The following is a 22,177-nucleotide window of genomic DNA, read 5'->3' as shown; positions in this document are numbered from 1 at the left end:
CTTCTCTGTGGAGGACATTGCAACGGCTAGGTTCCAACACTGAAAAAGGCCCATTTCTGGTCAATACTCCCACTCCTTTGCAGGAAGGAGCATGGAAAGCAATGCTTGAAAAAAGGATCTTAAGTGGCACCTGGACAGCACATAGGGACACCAGCCTCCAGGTGGGACCTGGGGATCCCCTGGAATAACTGCTCATCTCCAGACTACAGAAATCAGTTCCCCTGGAAAAAATGGATGCTTTGGAGGGTGGGCTCTATGGCATTGTACCCCATTGAGATCCCTGTCCTCCCCAGGCTCAATCCCCAAATATTTAGGAGTTTCCCAGCCTGGATGTGGCAACCCTACACCTCCCTCCATTCCCTGCTGGTGGACAGGGGTGACCTGGCAACCCTAGCAGCACACAATGGGGTGGTCCTTCAAGTTCCCCTGCCCATGTCATTCAGGGTCTTAAATATAACAAGAAAAGCATAAAGAACATCTCAAGAGTCCCAGTGGTCCTATTTGTTTTTCAGGTCAAAATACTCAGGGTTTGAGAAAAAAGCCCCCTTGCAACCTAGAAATGTGCCACTGAACAACACTGCAGAGACATAATGATGGTAGAGAGGTGAGTTTGATTTGGTGTTTGGTAGACCAAGGAGTATTCTGAGTATCTCCGAAGGAAAGAGGGCACTCTGGAGCAATTGTGTCCATAGCCTGTAGTCATCTCCGCAATCCACAGGTCAACCAGGGCTGTGATAGGAAGACCAACCTTGCTGATCAGAAATCCCCATGAGATATAAGGAAGCTCACATCCAAACCCGCCTAGGCCAACCATCTACGTAAGCACTATTTCCTTGTAAGCATGTTCTTCTCTCACAGAGACATTTTATCCTTATCTTTCACCTCTGCACTTTCTCTCAGCAGCAGTAGGCCTACCACTTCCATATATGTTTTTTCCCCATAACAAAAGATCTTTTCTTCTTAAACTAATTAATCCTAGGAAAAAATAGGCTGTATTGCTTGCTGAGGGAGACAGAGATAACAGAGATTGTGTCATGCTAAAACAAATGTTCAGCCAAGGCAAAACTGAAATAAATGAAAAATAATGAAACGCCTTGACGAAGGTTGTTTCACAGTTCAGTAGCACAGCCAGAACTAAATTCTACTCTGCTGGTATTTGTCCCAATCAAGTCTCATCGCTTACACTGAACACTGAGCATGGAATTATAGATCTGGACCTGGTACAGAATAGCAGTAGAATTGTCACTACAAAAGATGGAAAGGACACAGTTACGTAGTGCTTCTACAAACAAATATAACACTATTGTATCACACATATGGTTTCGTTTTAGCTAACAAACAAAAACTGACCTGAACCTAGAAGGTATTTTGCAGTAGGTTTTGGTTGCATCTATATAAATCACAAATGAGAAATTAATTTGCTCTTATGACATACATATTGCTAGATTTCTCAACTCAGCCATGATCTCACTGAGTGATCTTAGACAAGCCAGAAAATTCTGTATGCAAATCTGTGTATGTATGTGTGCGTTCATGTGTGTGTGTAAGTAAAGTGCCATCAAGTTGCAGCCAATTTACAGCAACCCTGTAGGGTTTTCAAGGCAGGAAACCATCAGAGGTGGTTTGCCATTGCCTTCCTCTGCATGTATATCTCCACAGTGTACACACACATTTCCATTCCGGTTAACTGTTAAGGCTTCTTACAAAGAATCCTGGAACTTACAGAATTCTACTGGAGATCACTAGCTCCTTTCATGGAACTACTGAGATATCGTGGGCAATTCTGAGAGCAGTTATAAAGCTTACCAAAGGATGTGGGTCTCCAGAGTCCATACACCTTCAGAAAATTAAAGATGGTACTTCAACCATGAAAATACCGTATATACTCGCGTATAAGCCGAGTTTTTCAGCCCAAAAAATGGGCTGAAAAAACCGGCCTCGGCTTATACGCGGGTCAATACGGGGGGAGGGAGGAAAGAGGAGGGAGGAAGGGGGGAAACTTACCGCCGCCGCCGTGCCGTGCCGCTTCCTGCTGCCGGAAGCGGCCTGGGGCAGCCTATTGCAATTGCAGGAAGGCTGCACCAGCTTCCCCCGGGCCGCGCCGCCGCTTCCTGCCACCGGGAGCGGCCTTGGGCAGCCTCCTGCAATTGCAGGCAGGCTGCCCCGCCCCCCCCCCCGGGCCGCGCCGCCGCTTCTCCCCGCCGGGAGCAGGTTGGGGCAGCCTCCTGCAATTGCAGGAAGGCTGCACCAGCTTCCCCCGGGCCGCGCCGCAGCTTCCTGCCACCGGGAGCGGCCTTGGTCAGCCTCCTGCAATTGCAAGAAGGCTGCCCCGCCCCCCCTGGCCGCGCCGCCGCTTCCCGCCGGGAGAGGGCTGGGACAGCCTCCTGCAGCTGCAGGAAGGCTGCCCCGCCCCCCCGGGCCGCGCCGCCGCTTCTCCCCGCCGGGAGCGGGCTGGGGCAGCCTCCTGCAATTGCAGGAAGGCTGCCCCGCCCCCTCTCGGGCCGCGCCGCCACCGGACCCTCGCCGCTGGAGAGCCCTGTAAGGTAAGCCTGTGGGGGGGGAGGGGTTATAAACCGACCCTCGGCTTATACGCAGGTGCCTAATTTTTCCCCATTTTGGGGGAGAAATTAGGCACCTCGGCTTATACGCGGTTCGGCTTATACATGGGTATATACGGTATATCACAGGACTAATTATTTAGAAATATTATTCACTACTACCTCTCCTCCTCCCCTTTTTTTTGTCTTTGTTCTTTGTTTAGTGTCATGTTACACTTGCATTTGGATTAGAAAGGAGCATAAACAGGAACTGCTGCCTGTATACTTCAAGGAAGGAGTTAATTGGGGGTTACTAAAAAAGATTTAAAATAATTTTAAAAGCTAAAAAAAAGTGCTACATGAATACTAAACATTGCTAATGTTTAAGCACTACAATCAAAGAGACAAATGAAACCAAGCATTTTAAAAAACCATGGAGTTTGAGGACATATAATAAAACTGCAAAGATTTCAAGAAAAGGTTTCAGAAGTGTGGTAGATGAATAAAATGCCTATCCACTTTTGGATTTGGGTTTGTAAACACCATCCTGATGACAATGACAAGCAGGTCACTTGTAATTAAATATATATATTAGCATAGGACAAATTCCTAGTGTGTTCATCCATACTGAACAGAATATTCACCCTTAAAGCAGAAAATAGAAACTGCTTGGTTACAAAAGTGTTAGAAATACATTATAAATCATTTTGCTACCTTAGACACTGACTGCAATGATTAAAAGTGCCACCTGCCCAATTAAATTTTATCATCATTGCCTTGTACTCATATTTCTTGCAAATTTTGTTCCAAGCATAGAATTTTCCCACTTAGTAAATTACTTTCTTTTAACAGAATTAGGTTCTTTTCAAAGAACAGTTTAGTGTGACCAAAAATAAAATGTACTACATAGATTAGAACTGATTTGATTCAGTGTCTGGGCTCATGTAGAGTAGGGGGAAAGTTAATTCCCTCCATTGTGTCTCTGAATCTTCCAATATGAATGACTGCTAATCACTCTTATAAGTTATAGCACTGCTCTTAGAGAAACAATTGCAATAAGGGTAAAACTTATAGCCTCAGCACTGAGTGCCCAGTTCTCACTGAGAGGAATGCCACAAAGTAATCCAATAGGAATATGCATATTATTTCCCAGCAAGGTCTTTGTAATGTACAAGTTCTCCCCACACATCCTATCCATCATAGAGATGGGCGTTTTATTATAAACATTCAGCCCTCTGTCAAAGAATAGCAAATCACATAGAAAATACTCACGTCAATTAAATTTTGCACCAAAAAAATCCTAAAATTGCATTTTTCCCCCCAGGGTTCAGCTACGTACTGACCAATTTAAAGGTTAAAACTGAAACTGTTTACATCTCAACGAGATTGAGACAAGAAAGGGAAAATGTGTATCATGTTGATTTAACAATTGCATTTATTAGCAGACTTTTTTTGTTAACCTAATCTCATTTTTCTTAAATCTAATGTTTCCACTATTAAAAAGAACACAATAGAACAATGTTCCACCCCCAATCCTGCATTCAAATCTTCAGAAATCCTTAAGCCAGTGAAACCCATTGAAACCAAAGAAGCTTGGATGAGAATGCAAAATGAGGCAGGCATCTCAGGCACAGCCAATAGTAAGAGAATTTCAATTACATGGTGGGAACGGCTGGGAAAGTGTAGTGTATATCCAGAAAAAGAGAGAGAGAGGGGGGGGGAGGGAACTTGTTTGTTGCAATTACAACTTCAGTGTCCTGTTTTCAGTTCTATACAACTAATCTTTCTCTTTCTATTGATACACAGGTACCACCAGTAATGCAAAGATGTTCCATTGACTGCTGTTAAATTACAAACTACCATTATTAGCATTTTTACTGTTTTTCCAATGGACATAGGAAAAAACTCAATTTCCCAAAAAGCTCCCCATCTCATTTCAAGACCAAAATCTCATGATCCCTAGCCATCATCATTACCCAGGGTATAGATTAAACCACAATGTGCCTGAACAATAAGGATCAACTCAGACTGCCTGATATTCAGCCCTAGGTTATCATTACTGTGTACTTCCAGCAAGGTTTTAATGCTGCAAGAAGGTAAAGCACTTGCAGTATCCAACTATGCATGTTCATGTTTCACAAGCGCACATATTGCCATTGGCCACATTAAGAACTCTCCCTATACACAAGGAGATGTGCAATAAACTAAATTAGATGAAGCAAAGCCAGGAAGATCCTACATTTCTCCATTAGTAGAGAAAATTCACAAATGAGCCTCATTACCTGATGGAAGAAGCAGCAAACACTAATTTCTCCCAACCCAAGACAGTATGTATCTTTTCTTTAAAACAACAACAACAACAACATAGAGGGCAACAGTTAGAAAGGGCTGGCAGTATCCCTTGGGTGATGCTTTCAGATTATAGCGGCTTCAGTTGGGCTTGAGAGATATAGACAGTAAACACTCTATTATCACTCACCCTGTCTAAAATATCCAGACTCTTCTCCCCACCCACCCCAAACTAGAGTTGCCAACAACCCTATAGTATTGGAGGTTTAATGTATCGAAATCGGCAGTGAAAGCTTTTCAGGGCATGGAGGTAGATAAAATCCTCTGGCAAACAGCATGGCATTAAGCCTCCATTAAAAAGACAGGGCTCTTTCTTTTCCTCCAGGTAGCTGACAACCCCAGCCCATTTCTTAAACAATTGTTTTTAGTCACTTTTCTCAAGGAACAAAACAAAGGGGGGAAAATCACTGTGTCTAGAGACAACATATTTAAAACTATCATCATATTCAACAGCCCAGACACAAATAAGTTCATAATACTCATACAAATGACATGTGATAATAAAAAACAAAAACATTTTTTTGAGATTGGGAAGATTGTTCTATAGGTGTGTGGCAGACACCCAGAACACAATGTTGCCAACTGTGCCACTCTAAGAGAGGGTCATTCAATGTATTGGTCTGAGGCATAATTGAGGTAGAAATGGTTCTCCAGATAGATGGGTCCAGGTCATGAAGGGTATTAAACTTGAACAGCATCACTTTAAATTGAAACTAGACGCAACTAGCAAGCCCGTGGAGCCATTTAATAAGCAGCACTGGGACTCACGAAAACTCATACCCTGCCAGAAATTTTGTTAGTCTTTAAGGTGCTACCGGACTACTGCTCTTTTCTACTGTTAACAAGTGGACAAGCACATTTTTAGTTGTCTTCAAGGATGGCCCCACAGATAATATGTTACAATAACCCACCCTAGAGGTTACAGAACCTTTAGCAGAACAAGGTCAGCCCTGTTCAGGTGGCTTGAAAACTTAAAAGTCTTTTTTTTATAATAATTTTATTGGTTTTTATAATACAAATTTTCCATGATAGTAAACAACAATAAAAGCAATATGAAATTCAAAATCAAAATTCTAACTCTATGTTGTTATAATTTCTTGAATTCATAACAAAAAAAAACAAATTAGAGGAAAATTTATGACTTCCCCATCACCTCTCTCCGCCTCTTAATAAAATATTCATCCCATCGTAGAAAACTTAAAAGTCTGATGTAAATGGAAAAGTCAAACTTTGACTACAGTTGCCAGCTGGCTAGGATGTCCTAGCCATTTAATAGCTTAATGTGTAGAAATGGACAGTTGAGCTTTTTGTGGCATGCTAGTAAATATCACCATCTGGTAGTCACTGCAGATCAATCTGATATTAAAGGATCAGCTAAAAGGACCAGTTTAAAATTTGGCAACCCTGACTCTGACAATGCTGTTACATGCTTTTCCAAAACCAAGCTGATAAGACTTCTAGTCTTCTGGCAGATCTGCCCTTATGCCACCCAACAAAGCCAAACCATCCTACCAATTTTCCCCACTAGCAATATGACTGTCTTGCCTGTATTCAAGCTTCATCTTTTTCCTCATCCACTTGACCACAGGAGAAACTGCAACTTTGGGGGGGGGGGTAATCAAAGTAATATACAAGCTCGGTGTCATCAGTACATTACTTCCAGTTTGACAGAGATGTGGGCAGCCAATGTTAACACCGCTAACTATGTGCTACTTTATGAATTCAAATGAACAGATGGATCAACTGCCCCACCCAGTATTTCAGCACCCCTACAGTCACATCAATAGCAGGTATCCTAAGCTGTCAAGGCTGACAGTCCCTTACAAAAACCTCTTTGGTGGAAGCCAGTATTAGTATATAGATGGACTAATGAATTTTGAAGGACAGACTCCTTCCATATGTGCCTGTGCGCCAACTACACTCATCAGACAGCTATCAGTTGGCTATATGGTGGCCCGTCTTTTCCAAAATGGGCCTTTTCCATCATGGCTCCAGCTCTGTGGAATGGGCTCCCTAAAGATGTGAGGGGACCCCTCATTGGAGATCTTCAAGAGGTGCTGCTAGGGCAGCCTGCTTGCCAGGGCTTTTTGGGGAGGGGTTGAATGGCAGGCATCTTTTAAAGGGGGAGGGGGGAACGATTTGGGGTTAGCTATTTTATTTTTGGCTTTAACTGAAAATGTTTTTACACTATTATTGTAAGATGCCTTGAGATATGAGGAATGGCGGGATATAAATGTTAATAAACAAATGCACAAATATCTAGGTGCTGAAGTCTTTAGTACAATCTCTAGCAAATGGCCTCAAAAAGACCGTGGTCAATGATTTATATATGAAAGTGATCAGTCAAACATCAAAAAAACTTTCAACTAGACTTCGGTTTCTGCTCTGAACACTAAAAAAATAAATCAGACCTTGTCAATAGAAACCATCTTCCTTGATCACCTAATTCCATTTCCATTTTAACTAGATAACACCCTTAATGCTCCAAATGTAGAACAATATTAATACCAGTGATGTATATTTGTGGACCATGCCAATTCACAATGAAAATAGAGGATCCCTGCAAACCAGTACTAAAATAGCTAGTAGTTAAAAATAATTAAATATTGACATATTCTGTAGTATTTTGTACTCTTCAATAAAACTATTAAAATTTAAAAAAATAATTAAATCCATAAATGCTTGTCCTGATCATACCAGGCAAGACTATAGTGAGGTGGACAAAGCATACAACTTTCATAAGTCTGCCACACATCCTAGCTAGCCAGAGAGTCAAAGTTCAATAATCTCTTTGTTCAGCAACAGCTCTATGAATAGAGAAAGAATCCTGCTGTTCAGCCTCCTAGTCTACTATATAATGCTTTGTAGTCTCATGCGGAAAATCTTGGTTCAATCACCTATCAGTCTTTGCTTCCAATACCAGCTGGGTATGGGAGATGTACAGATGTAGTTTTCATGGCTCCTGGGAAGGCAGAGGGCATCAATGAATTGGACAATTACTTTAGAAGAGTTAAGGAGCTCTACCAAGAGAATTCCATGGATGGTTCACCTTCTACCAGAAGAATAAAGGCAAAATATTGACTTCCAAAGTGTAAAGCAAGAAGTGTATCTTTATGATTCACTGTAATTATGACTGGTACTTATATGCATGATCTAAATCATAATACTGATTGGCAAGGCATTTTAATGGCTTGAAAACCTGTCATTGTTGCGATGAACATCTTATAAGAGAAAAAATATTGACATTGGTACTATGCCAAGATTAATAATTTACCTGATTCAAAGTAACTTGTTCCTGGGAGGAAAAATTGTGGAAATTGAGAAGTAAGCCCCATAGCATTACTGTAGTAACACCAAACCCTGATCTCCAAAATCCATTTTCTCTGGGGGTTTTCCAAAGTTCATTCAAAACAAATGTTGCAAGTCTAATTGTCAAGAAAAGACCACATTAAAGCTATAGGAGTAAAATATCTAGCAGACTATAAAAATTACATTCCTCTTTTCCCTTCCCCTCTCAGACCACCATCAGTTCTAATCAAAGCAAAATTCACCGTAAAATATCACTTGGGTGCAAAGGTGCAATGTAGAATTAAACTGTTAGCAATGAGCTAAAAACCAACAGCACTGCATGGTTTTCTGTCAACATGACAACCTGCCCAAGCAATCTGTTCAGGCCTTTGAAAAGAGATAAGAAGAATGCACATGATCAGTCATGCGAATGAGGGGGACACAAAGAATTCAAAGGTCAACAAGTAAACTTCAACAATCAGGAAGTGTTCAATGGTGAGATTAAATTAGTTTAAGAATGCAGAAATCAGTGGTAAAAGATTTAGCACACTGTCAAACATTTAAATTCCATATTGAACATTTGAGTTTTCCCACTCATTTTGCTTTATCAACAACAGTTCACTAAAATTTAATTACAAAGATGGCAATGAAACAATGTCAGTATGTGATGTAAGTTATCCAGTAACATGATCAGTTAATTGAAGGTTAACAATTACAATAATATCTTCAGAAGTTTTTAGCCACTCATAACAAAAACCTTTGTTCCAGGTGTAACCCATGCCATAGTCCATACATGCCATGTCCAAGATGGCACCATGGTGGGAGCTCTGAGTTAGAGCTCCTGCCCCGTTGGTATTTCCCCCCAATTTTTAGGATTTACAACAATTAATTTTAACAATACTTGATTCTTTGCTGTCTTGGGAGGTTGTGGTGAGCCTCTAAGCCTTAACCTGGAAAGTAGAAGCTCTGGGGAGGGGCTGTGGCTTAGTGGTAGAGCATCTACTTGGCATGCAGACGGTCCCAGGTTCAATCCCTGGCATCTCCAGTTAAAGGGACTAGGCAAGTAGGTGATGTGAAAGATCTCTACCTGAGACCCTGGAGAGTAGCTGCCAGTCTGAGTAGACAATACTGACTTTGATGGACCAAGGGTCTGCTTCTGTATAAGGCAGCTTCATGTGTTCATGTGTACAGGGCATAAAGTAGCTCGGTGATCTCACAGCCTTTTTACAGCAGCATTTCCATTCTGCTGAAGAAGGCTGGATTTAAGGTGGCCCTGGAGTAAAGCCTTTGATTGAGGGAGCCAGGGTTGGGCCTTGGTGAGAGGAGGGGTCGGCCCTAGGGTTCCTCCACAGGCGGTGGGCTATATATCCAGGTCCACTGTGTTGACGGCAAGCTGAAGAATCCTCAGGCAGCTTTGAGTGTTCTGTGGCTGCAGGAGCTGAATCATCTTGCAGCCAGGAAGAGCTGAGGGTTGCTGGAGGGAACTTGGCTGCTCAGCGGACCTCAGGCAAACCTGGCAGGCCTCAGGTGGCCTCAGTGAGCTTCGTTGGACCTTGGGTGGTCTCAGACAGCTTCAGGTGTCCTCAGGCGGCCTCAGTGGACTTCAGCATGCTGGGATGGATAGGAGCTTTCGAGGTGAACCCTGTGAACCTTGGACTCTCCAGAACCACAGTTCCCAGGTTAGAGCCTTATGCTGGCCACTTATTCCATCCACTATACCATCTATTAAGACTTTTAGGATCACCAAAACTGCTGAGTTGAATTATTAGTTTTTACAGTTAGTTTATATCCCTTGTGTGTGGGGTGCCGCTGGGTGTGATCCCCTCCCCAATGTTATTTAACATCTACACACACACCCTCATCCAGCTAGTCAGAAGTTTCAGGCTGGGCAGTCATCAGTGTGCTGATGACACCCAGCTTTACCTGTTGATGGACAGCTAGCCCAATACCACACCAGACACACTGGCCTGGTGCTTAGAGGCTGTGAAAAAATGGTTGAAGCAGAGTTGACTGAAGCTAAATCCATCGAAGATGGAGGCTGGGCCAGGGCAGTCCGAAGGCTGTGCACCAGTTCCTGGCTCTTGATGGCGTGGGATTAACACCTGCTTCCACCATCAAGAGTGTGGGGGTGATTGTAGATTTCTCCTCATCAATGGAGGCCCAGGTCACAGCAGCCATCAGGGCTGCTTTCCACCATCTCCCCCAGACTAGGTAGCTGGTGCCTTACCTCTCCTACCCAAACCTGGCCATGGTAATCCATGTGACAGTTACCTCCAGACTAAATTACTGTAACTCGCTCTACATAGGGCTGCCCTCGAGACTGATCCGGAAGCTCCAGACGGTTCAAAATGCTGTGGCGAGGGTCCTCATGGGGACCCTGTTGAGAGCTCACATCTAGCCAGTGCTCCCACAACTGCACTGGCTCCTGATGGAGTACCGGTTCAGGTTCAAGGTGCTGGTTTTAACCTTTAAAGCCTTACACGATCCAGGACTTTTGTATCTGTGGGAACATCTCTCCTGGTACACCCCCCCCCCAGAGAGCACTGCGCTCGTCAAACACCAACTTACTGGTTGTCCTCAGCCCAAGAAGTGTCTGGCTGTCTTCAACCAGGGCCAAGGCTTTTTCAGCCCTGGCCCCAGCCTGGTCGTACTCCCTCTCTAATGAGACCATGGTCCCGAGGGATCTAACACAGTTCTGGAAGGCCTGTAAGACCAAAATGTTCCACCAGGCCAATGGTTGAGAACAGCAACAGTTTCCATCATGGCTGACCTCCCTCCCCTCACTTCTTTCTTTCCATCTGATCTTTTACAGTCCCAATTGCTTTCTCTAGGCAGGTTCCTGGTCCTGTGTTCAGATAGTTGAGCACCTATTGTTTTAAAATTTGAAATTAGCCATTTTAACTAGGATTGAATTTTCCTGTATATTTATTGTATATATTGTTTTTATCTGATGTAAACCACTCTGATCCCGGCCTTGGCCAGGGATAGCGGGCAGGCTACAAATCCAAAAATAAATAAATAAAATGACACATCGCTTGAGCCAGCAATATATCTTAAATAGTGATTAGAAAGAGGGGGACCAAGATGACCAGGAAGATTTTTAAAAAGAGCAACTCTAATCCATATCTTTAAAAAGCCATTCCTGACACCAACTCTTGGGAAATTCAAACACGTTGGAGTAAGTGCCAGGTCAAACAATATTATGCAAACAAATCAATACAACTGCTTAAGCTCTATAAGTATAGGGTCATCCGGTGTACTACCTGATAAATTGGCAAAGTAATGCAATCGCCAAGTTTTTAGAACACTCATGAACCAAAAATCTAGCCACAGGAATACGTGTATCAGTCACTGAGTTTAAGGAGCTACAAAAAACAGTATCAAAGCTTGTGAATTCCATCCACAGAACAATTTGAGACCTTGGGGTAACTATTTTACAGTAGAGTTTCATGGCAACTACTCTCATTCTGATATGCAATGTACCCAGTAACTACTGAATCAATTAACTAGGAGCATTACCCCCCTTTAAATGTATACCCAGCACCAATGCTATTTCATATCATACACAACTTACTTCCTAATTAAAGATCCTACAGACTGGCGTTCCAAGAACCAAGTCACTATTTACTATCCTATATCAATCATCTTGGATATTCATGAACACCTCATTTGGTTTTAATTACAGAAACCTGAAACGAGACCTTTACTGTCTTTGATACTGTACTTTATATGTTGGCATTTGAATAACAAAACTACTGCAAGCACATTCAGAGGTGTAGAAGTTAAATAAGTGCACCTGAACAGGGATATTTGCTCATTGCTTGCAGTGTGTTTAGCAGTTGCAATCAGCACAATTTTAAAAAAGTCTGCCTGTGTTCAAACAATTCACTTGTATTCAATTGTGTAAAAAAATGCTTGAGCAATTACACAGTACTGTTTTCCCACAGCTTTCCTCAACCACCTTGTCATTGTGACCACCTACCCATCTGCTGTTTACTATATTATTTAAATATATATAATGTTTACAGTTACTAGGGTAGTTCCTATGCCTAGCTTACCACTTAATCAATCTAAGTCTGAACCTTCCTCTTATGTGACTCTTCCTCTAACATAAATTGAAGGAAGTCTTCGAACTTTGAACAGGTGCAAAGCTGCCAAGCATGCTGCTCGATTCAAACTTCACCTCAATAATTTTGTTTGATATAGTGAGCGGCTTGACAAATGTAAAGGAACGGTTCAAGCACATCAGGTCTGAATGTCTTGTGTTTTTTCCAAAAAATTCCACACCTGTAATCCAGAGCCACAAATACTACACTTGATTATTTTTACTAAATTTTGCTACTGTAGCCTTCTCTTCTTTCTCAGTCCACTTCTTCCTTCGTTAATTTTGGAGAGCCGGATTATGTTGGTGGGTACTCTCAACAAATGCATTTTAAAGTAACCAAACACATGTGCTATATCCCCACATTTGTGTGCTGATGCTAAACCAATGGTATTTATTCATCATTAGTGAGTTTTCCAGCTGTATAAAATATATTAATTGCATATTCCCATTTCAAAATGCTAGATGCCATGTACCTGCCACAGCCACTACCGTATATACTCGGGTATAAGCCGACCCGAGTATAAGCCGACCCCCCAAATTTGAGGCCAGAAAAGGGAATTTCTTATTGACCCGCGTATAAGCCGAGGGGCAATAAGAAATTTCCTTTACCGGCAATGCTGCGCTCTAAAATGCCGGCCGCCATTTTAGAGCGCAGAGCCCCTGCCCCATGTCGCCCTCCCGCCACCTCCCAGGCCCTCCCGCCCCACCCCACCCCAACCCCAGTGCCATCCAAGGGGGGAGGGGGAAGAGCCCCTGAACCCCCTACTTACCGGGAGACGCGGCGAATCGGCGGCGTGGCCTTCCTGGGCCGGCAGGAGGCCTTTCCAGGCCCCTGCCGGCCGGAGGAAGGCGCTTGGGCGCGTGGGTGGGGGCGGCGCAGCCGGCAGGAGCCTCCTGCCGGCCCAGGAAGGTCCCTGCCGGCAGAAGAAAGGCGCCCGGGCGCCGGCGGAGCAGCCGGCAGGGACCTCCTGCCGGCCCCTCCAGGCCCCTGCCGGCAGGAGAAAGGCTCCCGGGTGCCTGGGCGGCGGCAGAGCGGCCAGCAGGGACCTTCTGCCGGCCAAGGAAGGACCCTGCCGGCAGGAGAAAGGCGCCCGGGCGGCGGCAGAGCGGCCAGCAGGGACCTCCTGCCGGCCCCTCCAGGCCCCTGCCGGCAGGAGAAAGGCTCCCGGGCGAGGCGGAGATGGCAGCGGTAAGTTCCTCCCTCCTCCCCTCTCCTACCGTATTGACCCGTGTATAAGCCGAGTTCGGCTTTTTCAGCCCTTTTTTTGGGCTGAAAAACTCGGCTTATACACGAGTATATACGGTATTTTCAGGAAGGGAGTCTGAAGAACCAAGTCAAATTGAGGTGATGAGCAATGAAGTTCTAGATCAGGGGTGTGCAAACTGCAGCTCCCGAGCCGCATGCGGCTCTTTGGCCCATTGAGTGCGGCTCTCCGAACTTGGTTCGGAGCCCCTGCTCTCGCGCCCGATCACACTGGCAGCCGGGCTGCGGAGCCGGAGCGCCTGAGAGAGAGCGCGAGCATGAGAGAGGAGGTGAGCGGGCGCGCTGTCTCTCCCCCCCCCCCACCGTGAAGAATGGCCAGGTCCCCCTTTCCCTTGCCCTCAATGGTTGGGAGGCTAAAGCCTCCCCTCCCCATTAGCCGCGTGATTGCTGGGTGGGCGGCTCAGCGGTTCCTGCCCCCCGCCCGCCTATCAGCTGTTGGGCGGGGCGGGCTTCCTTTGGTAGACCTGGCCTCCGGCTGAGTCCCATTGGGAGGCCATGTCTACCCACTGGCTTTCTTGGCGGTAGACCTGGACTCCGAGGAGGAGAAAAAGTCCTCCTTCAGAGGCCAGGTCTACCCATTGGCTTCTATGGGCCTCTGGAGACCAGGTCTACTGCCAAGAAAGCCAATGGGTAGACCTGGCCTCCCAATGGATCTCAGCCGGAGGCCAGGTCTACTAATAGGCTTTTATGGTGGTAGACCAGGCCTCCAGACGAGGCCTCCAGACGGGGAGGAGGAAATGGCAGGGATTTACTATTTAATTTTTATCAATAAATAAGATCACTATTAAGTATGATATCAAGTTTTATTCAGTGTACCTACAGTTTAATTAAGACTTAAAACTTTAGTTAAAGTTTATTAAGTTAATAAACAGTGTACCTACCTATATAGTTTAAGAAATTTGGCTCTCAAAAGAAATCTCAATCGTTGTACTGTTGATATTTGGCTCTTTTGACTAATGAGTTTGCCGACCCCTGTTCTAGATCTATTGGGGAAGTTAAAAACTGATAAGCCTCCAGTTCAATGCTGGTAAGTATACATTGGGACAAAAAATCCCAGCTTCAAGTATAGGCTAATGGGGTCTGAACTTGCTGAGACTGAGAGAGGGAAAGATCTTGGGGTTGTAGTAGATAGCTCAATGAAAGTGTCAACCCAGTGTGGTGCAGCAGGGAGAAAGGAACATTAGCTTTACACATTGCGAGCATAACATTATTCTTGGCAGCCACTTATTTTGGATGAGAGACTTTAGTTGTTAGAGTGGGTTGCAGATAATACCATCTTAGTCATCTATAATAAGTTGTTTGTATTAGTGGCTTAGGATAGTAACATTTATTGTGTTAGACATAGGAATATTTATTGTCATATTGAATTTGTAGAAGTGTATGTATTAATGCTTACATTGTTATTCAACAATACATTTGAAAATTGGTATAGTATTCCATTATTTTTGTTGTTTTGAATATTGGGATCTTGTGCTGCTTCTTGGGTTGCAGCAGGGGGAAAGGCAAACTCTGTGTTAGGGATTAAGTCAAAAGGCTGGCAAGAAGGAAGGAAGGCCCTTAAGGAGGGGTCAAACTAGCGTGAACGGTCTTGCATTATGCCAGACTGCCCACAGCTGGCCTGACCTTCGGCCAATCAGGAGTATTGCTAAGACATGTGACCACATACTTCTGCAGCTACCACATATTCACAGTCAAGCACCTCACCCACACCCAGGGCTCCTTGTGCTTATGATATGAAATATGAGTGCAGAACTCCCTCTGGGTCTCTGGTCTTGAAGTTCCCAGGCCCAAGATCTCACTTGCACCTGTGTCTGACTCTATCCCATTCCTATTTCTCTTGAAACTGCAAGTCATTGTGACATTAATTTCACTGAGTGGAGCCTTCAGTAACTTGAGTAGGACCAAAAGCCTGAACCACAAATTGAAAGGCCATGAAACAGCTAGACAAGGCCAGTTTATCAACAGTAATCAAGGATTTTCAGTTTAATCCACCACCACCACCCCTTCCACTCTTCTAAAACGCCACACTCAATGCCGCCACACAACTTAAGCCATGGTTGTTTTAAGCCTATTACCAAGATACACAACACTGTTTACTCAGGCACATATGCTGGTTTATCACCTGCTACTTTGTCACACTTGCGAGAGATCCCACCTACCCACTTTGCTTTGAGAACAGGAGCTCAAAAGTCAAAATATAAATGGAAAATTGTGCTGTGCATACACAGAAAGCATCCATGGCACTAAAGATCCTGGTGGAAATCACACATGAAAATTACCAGTCATTCGCTAAGCAAGAGACAGATGGCAATCAATTATTTTCATCATTTATTTACACGAATTCTTCGATATATATTTATCAGTTCCTAGCTTACATCACACGCGACAAGCCCAAGAGAGTTGCTGAGCATATTGACTCAGTTTAATTTTCAAAGGGGCAACGGCTTCAGAAAATGTGTGGTTTCAAATTTTAGAGGCTGCAATCCAGAGGTCCACTTACCCAAAAGTAAGCTCCGCTGGCTGCAGTTGTAGCAATGCATAGGCTAGCACTGCATGCTGTTGCTTAAAATGTGCATACCAAAGCCAAACTACTGACTATAACAATTTATTCGCACAAATTTTAGAAGCGTTCATTTGTTCACATTTGTAATTAAAACTGTAAAGTAAAAATGTGACTGGAGATCTTTATTGTTTAGAAGACTACACTGAATCCTTTCACATTGTTCAGGGCCGAATTGGCCATGTGAACAATATCATTAAAGAAAAGTACTGAACCCTACTTGCAGAAAACCGCAATCCTAATCAGAGTTACTCTATTCTAAACCCATTGAAATCAATGGGTGTAGACTGGAGTAACTCTGTTTAGGATTGCACTGTATCCGATAGATAAATTCAGAGTTTAAAAAACATGTTTTTATGTCACCTATAGATTTTGCCCCAGTGTTTCCAATAAGGATAAGATCCTGGGTGATGGGAAAGATCTCTGCCTAAGATCCTGGAGAGCCACAGCCAGTCTGAGTAGACAATACTGACATTGATGGACCAATAGTCTGATTTCGTATAGAACAGCTTCAATCTTCAACTGCTTAATCTAATGAATAAAATCACTATTGCATGGAGCCCTAGAGATAAGTCACCTGAACTTCAAAGTATTGAAAAACTTTAGGACAGACAAATGGGAAGTACTTCTTTACTCAAAGTAACTAAATTGTAGAATTCACTGCTGGTAAATGAAGTAAAGGCCAGGAGCACAGATGTCTTCAAAATGGGATTAGACGCATACATGGAGGAGAGGCTTATCATTAGTCATGGAGATTATAGGAAACCTCCAAACCCAGAGCCAGTAAACCTGTGAACATCACTGCTAGGAGGCAATGTCATGAAAACATCTTGTCCTCCATGGCAATTGGTTGGCCACTATGTGAAACAGGATGCTAGACTGGACTAAGACCACCCATCCAGCAAGGCCACTCTTATATTCTTAACATCCTATGCATATTTACTACCTACATTTCTAGGTAGTCTCTACAGGACTGCAGCCTAAATGATATTTACTGCAGTCCTAAACAGAGTTCAATGGACTCAGAAGGGTGCAATTCTGTTTAGGATTGCACAGGTAGTCTGCAGTTGTACATTTATATAAAAGGATTCACAGTCCAGCATGAAGACACAAGGAAACAAGCATGCCATTTTTTCATGATTTTTACACATTGTGTGTAATGTGCAAAAGCTGAACAAAAATCCCCACTAACAAAGGATATGAATAAGATTATTCTCAAATGTTACCAAAGTGCAGAACTTTATGATTGGAACTTGTGAAAACACTTTAATGCTGATGATTGAAATGTGCACAATGGAAAACCATATGCATGCATTAAAGAGTTCTGTTTACATTAAAGTATTAGTTCCGCAAAATCATAAATTTATAGGAATAATTTATCATCCCATGGTTAAATGTACATAATGTGAACATCTGCTCAAGCATTTGAGAGTAGAAGTGACTACGTCAATGGATAAGCATAAGCACCTTTAGATGATCACTTCAGTTACGTGTGACCTTTAGTATCTTGGACATCCTAGTTATATATCAATAGCAACGTGTCTAGCTATTACACTGATTATTTATATTTCGACATATTGGCCAGCTGGCCAACCAACCAAATGGCACAATTTTAATTATAGTACCAGTGGGGAAGCAAAAAGAAACTTTTAGCAGCCACAGTGAAAACAAAATAACAATGTTCTGTGTCCTGGGTGAAGATTACAAAACTTCTCTGCCAGGAGTCTATGTTCAATATTTTGCAGAACAGAATACTCACTACAAAAACCTCTAGATCCAAAACCCTACCTTCCTGCCATACATATTTACATCCCAAGAATTAGAAGTTATGGGATTTTATTTTTCCTTGTATTTAATACATAATATTGCTGCTGATCTATCGTTTAATTTTTACATGCCTCTTAGAAGCACCAGAATTTTTTTTAAAACTACATTAAATCCAGTGGGGTTAGAGAATGGAGAACAGTTGCCTTGTAACATCTACATAATCAATATACATTTTCAGACCTTGATTGAGACATAGAATATGCTCTCTGAATTCATCACATCTTTGAACTGATAGCACTTCAATCCGAATTTCACCTACTGTAATCTATAAGGATATTAACACATACACATTATCATGCTTTCAACAATTCTTCCACAAATTTAAATATGGACATAAAACTCAAGAATTCATCCAGCTCTGTCTGAAAACAATATCTGGCCACATGAAAGTTATTTGAGCCTGTAAGTAACTTCATTCTATGCCAGCCTTGCACATTGTTTTCCATTACTTTTTTTATCATTAGGAAATTGATTTTGCTGTAAGAAGGTTTTTATGACACCACTTAATCTTAGACAACCTAGTAAAATCCAGAAAACAATTACAGGCACCTTTATATAGTACAGTAATTTTGATCACTACATTAAGAAGGAAAACACTCTAGATTAAATGCCACATTTGGTAGTCCAGGAACCTCAAGAATTTGGCATTGCTCCTGAAGTAGTCAATAGTTGCAAAGCACAAATGCCCAGTTTTGACCCAGGAAGACTGGAAGGATGATTCCACCCTGAAAGCCACATGCTACTTTGCCAGCTCGACTCACAACTTCTACAGTCACATTCTAAGCAGGCTCCCAATGTTCAACATAATTTACTAGCTTGCAGTTTTCATCTCTCCTTTCTCCCCACAGTAATTGAAAATGCTCTAATTAACTGACCTACAGCATAGCACAATCAATACTTCCAGAGCACACATGCCAATGAATTTCTAAATTCAAGAAGTATTTATGTCTTTAGCTATGAAATGAATTAAAACAAACCTGCATATTAAAATGTGCAACCCACACAATTCTTTTCCCCCCACCCTAAGCAAAGAGTCTGCAATTAACTGCCAATAACATTGTCTAATGACATTTGGACACAAATATGTCATACCAAGAAAAATCTGGACTTTTACCTCTCCACAATGGGCCCCAAAGTGGCTTACATCGTTCCCCACTCCTCCAGTTTACCTTCACAACAACCCTAAGAGGTAAGTCAGGCTGAGACTGTGTGACTGACCCAAGGTCACCCAGCAAGCTTCCATAGGAGTGGAGATTTGAACTGGGGTCTTCCAGATCCTAGTCTGACATGCTAACCACTACACCACAACTCAACTTTAGCAAATTCAAAATAGAATAGTAAATTCTTGGTTTGCGCCCTCAGACAACCTAGTGTCCTCCCTACAGTAGAGCTAAACTCGAATCCAGTAGCACCTTAGGAACCAACAAGATTTTTGGGTTATAAGCTCTCAAGAGTCAAGGCTCCCTTTGTTAGCTATCTGGACCTGAATCTAGCTTTTCTACTGTATAGCACAGTCTCTTAAATTCCCTAAAATAGCTCATTCTCAAATATTTGGATACCCTAACAACCACATGCCCAGGCTTTTTCTAGACCTGACAATGCTATTGCAATATCTGTATATAGCATGACAGACGTTATCTATCATCAGCAACATAGCTAAATCAGATATCTAAATCTTTATATTGTTTGTCTGTAAATATGCACAGCAGTGTATAGCCATTAAAACAAGCTTTATAAAACCATTAACACACTGCTAATACATTAGAAAGCAGTTACAATCTAGTTAAATACTTGAAGAAGAAAAGACTTCAGCCTATAACCCTGGGAAAACCTTAAACTTTGGTTGCTGATTGTTAATCTGCCACTGTTAAAGAATGAGACAACAGGAACAACAAACTGGAATTCAGCATTTGCACAATATAGAGAATCAGTACTAACTGCTAACTATAGCAGGTACAATGCAATGCTAAGGGGGGACATCAAAATTAAGAAACTAGTAAAGCCAAATACAGACAAATTATTACCTGGGGCAAATAGCTCAAAGAAGTAGCAGATACTTTCCCTTCCTAAGAATCTGTTGGAAACTTTGTAACATGTTTTCTAGCAATAGTTAATTCTGCACATCTGTTCTCCTCACTTTTGGCTTCAAACTCCCCTTCACCCTCACACTAAAATAAGAGAAATTAAGATCTTCAGACGCTCAGTCAAAGTGTTTGCTTACAACAGTGTAACCTAATGGATATATGAAGGCAGAATTGCTGATGTACCATTTGTACATCTACAGCCATCAGAGCTTGGACTTTTTAGATACTGTAGGGTCAAATTACTCCCTTGTATGAGAATTCAAGGAGTGCACCGTCAATACAAAGCCACTCTGCTGAAAGGTAGTGCAGCCTAACCCAAGAGATTCATTCACTTTCCACATAGGGAAGGACTGATGAAAAGCTGTCAAAGTAAATCTATGCTCACTTTTTGGATGGTTTAACATCAATGGAGCATGCAAACACCCCAGGATGGCTCATAAGCTTAGTCGTGCGTGAAGTTCTCCCTAATATATTTTAATTATGAATCTGTTTTAATTGTAATCAGATTAAGCCACCGGAAAACGGTGTAAATTGGAATTTTCTTTAATTGCTAATGGAGCTTTTCAGCAATTTCTAACCACATGCCTGGTTAGGAAAGGAACTGGTAGACACCAGCCCAAGTTTGACATTCTCTAGAAATCAATGCTGTTTCTTCGACAACACAGTTCAGCTCTTATTAACAGCCCAAACTCACTCGAATGCAAGAGGCAAATTCTAGCCCTGGGGGTTTCATCTTTGCTAATTAGCATAAAGGAATGTTGAACATACAAGTCCAAGGAACACAATAGAAATGCTTTCCCAAGCGCTGCCCAGCAGATCTTCAGAGGACAATGCATACACACAAACATGCAAACATTGAAACACCGCCACTGAGGTTTTCCAGCCAGCTCAGTCTCTGTGAAGCAGCAGCTCCAGCTCCAAGACAAGGCTAACTAGAGGATTTCAGTCAAGGCTAACTAGAGGATTTCCATCAGAATATATATTTTCAGGGCTGGAGCTCACCCTCTGAATACGATAACTACAAACAAGAACATGTGCAGAGTTTTGCTTTTTTTCCCATTCACTGCTGAGTAACCACAATGACATAGCTCTAGCATCCCAGGAGGAAAGCTCTAAATTAGATCCCACTTTCTAATCAAGTTTCCAGTCAGATTCGTTTTAGGAATTAGGTACATCCTTACCATTTAGCTATCCTATCAGTGCAATCCTATACGTGTTCAACAGTGTTTACTTTCAGGTTGTTGTGTTTAGGATTGCAGCCTCATGTGTCACTTTTTAAGAAAGTGTCAAATGTTCCAGAAAGGGGCAAGAAGGCAAGGAAACAAACAGACGAAGAGTTTTTTTTCCCCTTCCCAACCTATATTACCATGGTGTTATGGTCTGTTATTAATTAGGAGGCAGCTTGAAAGAAAGAAAGAAAAGGCTGGTCTCCAAGAGACAGAAGGCGCATGCACTTTCAGAATCATTCCCTACCCAGCAGTGATTTCTGGTTCCCCAAACTTAAGGAACTGCTAGTCGCGGACTGGAAAGCCAGATCACTTTTTCCCCAAAACCCGGGCAGGAGAACTTGACTGGGAGAGATGCGCCGCGCTCTCCGCCCGTTGAGCTGTTGGCTGACCCCCTAGCGAGGCGGCAGCGGCGCCAGCCAACTAACTTGACAGCAGGGACAGTTCAGCTAACCGCCGGGGCCCCTCCACGGCACTGGCGCAGGGTCTCCAACGACACACACACACACACACCCGAGTGGGAGGGAGGGAGGGAGCTGGGACGAAGCTCCCAACCCTGAAACCCGGGAGCAAACCGACAGCCCGAGCCCTCCGCCTACCTGTCATCGTAGCAGAAATCCGCGCCGAGCGTGTTCAGGTAGAGGACGAGCCCCAGCGCGCCGCTCACCAACTCCGCGATCATCTCTCCGCCGCCGCCCCCCGACCGCGCCAGGCATCCGCCGCGCGCGCCTCCCCTCCGGCCACTGGGGCTCGGCCGCTCGGCCAGCGCCTCCGAGCGCCCGGCGTCGCCGCCGCTCCCTTCCACACCCACCCCGCCGCCCGCCCGCCCGCCCGCCCTCGGCCAAGCAGTCGGTCAGTCGGCGGCGGCCGCTTGTATTGTGGCGTCCGCTCCCTTTACCCCATGACTGGCCGGGGCTGGCCCCGGAGAGCCGCTGGC

The 22,177-nt window shown here is 43.4% G+C and overlaps 1 protein-coding gene across 1 annotated transcript in view; it reads right to left on the bottom strand.

Annotated features, from left to right (window-relative positions):
- The window catches only part of TMTC2 (transmembrane O-mannosyltransferase targeting cadherins 2), a 229,399-nt gene extending 207,465 nt beyond the window's left edge, over window positions 1-21,934 (bottom strand). Inside the window, exon 1 of the mRNA XM_056846658.1 lies at window positions 21,840-21,934. Coding sequence (XP_056702636.1) covers window positions 21,840-21,922 — 83 coding nt within the window. The 5' untranslated portion in view covers window positions 21,923-21,934. The remainder of the gene's footprint in view (window positions 1-21,839) is intronic.
- Between the last annotated feature and the right edge of the window lie 243 nt (window positions 21,935-22,177).

The sequence above is a fragment of the Euleptes europaea genome, chromosome 3 (assembly GCF_029931775.1).
Source record: "Euleptes europaea isolate rEulEur1 chromosome 3, rEulEur1.hap1, whole genome shotgun sequence".
Lineage (NCBI taxonomy): Eukaryota > Metazoa > Chordata > Lepidosauria > Squamata > Sphaerodactylidae > Euleptes > Euleptes europaea.
This window is presented reverse-complemented; position numbering and strand designations above follow the sequence as displayed.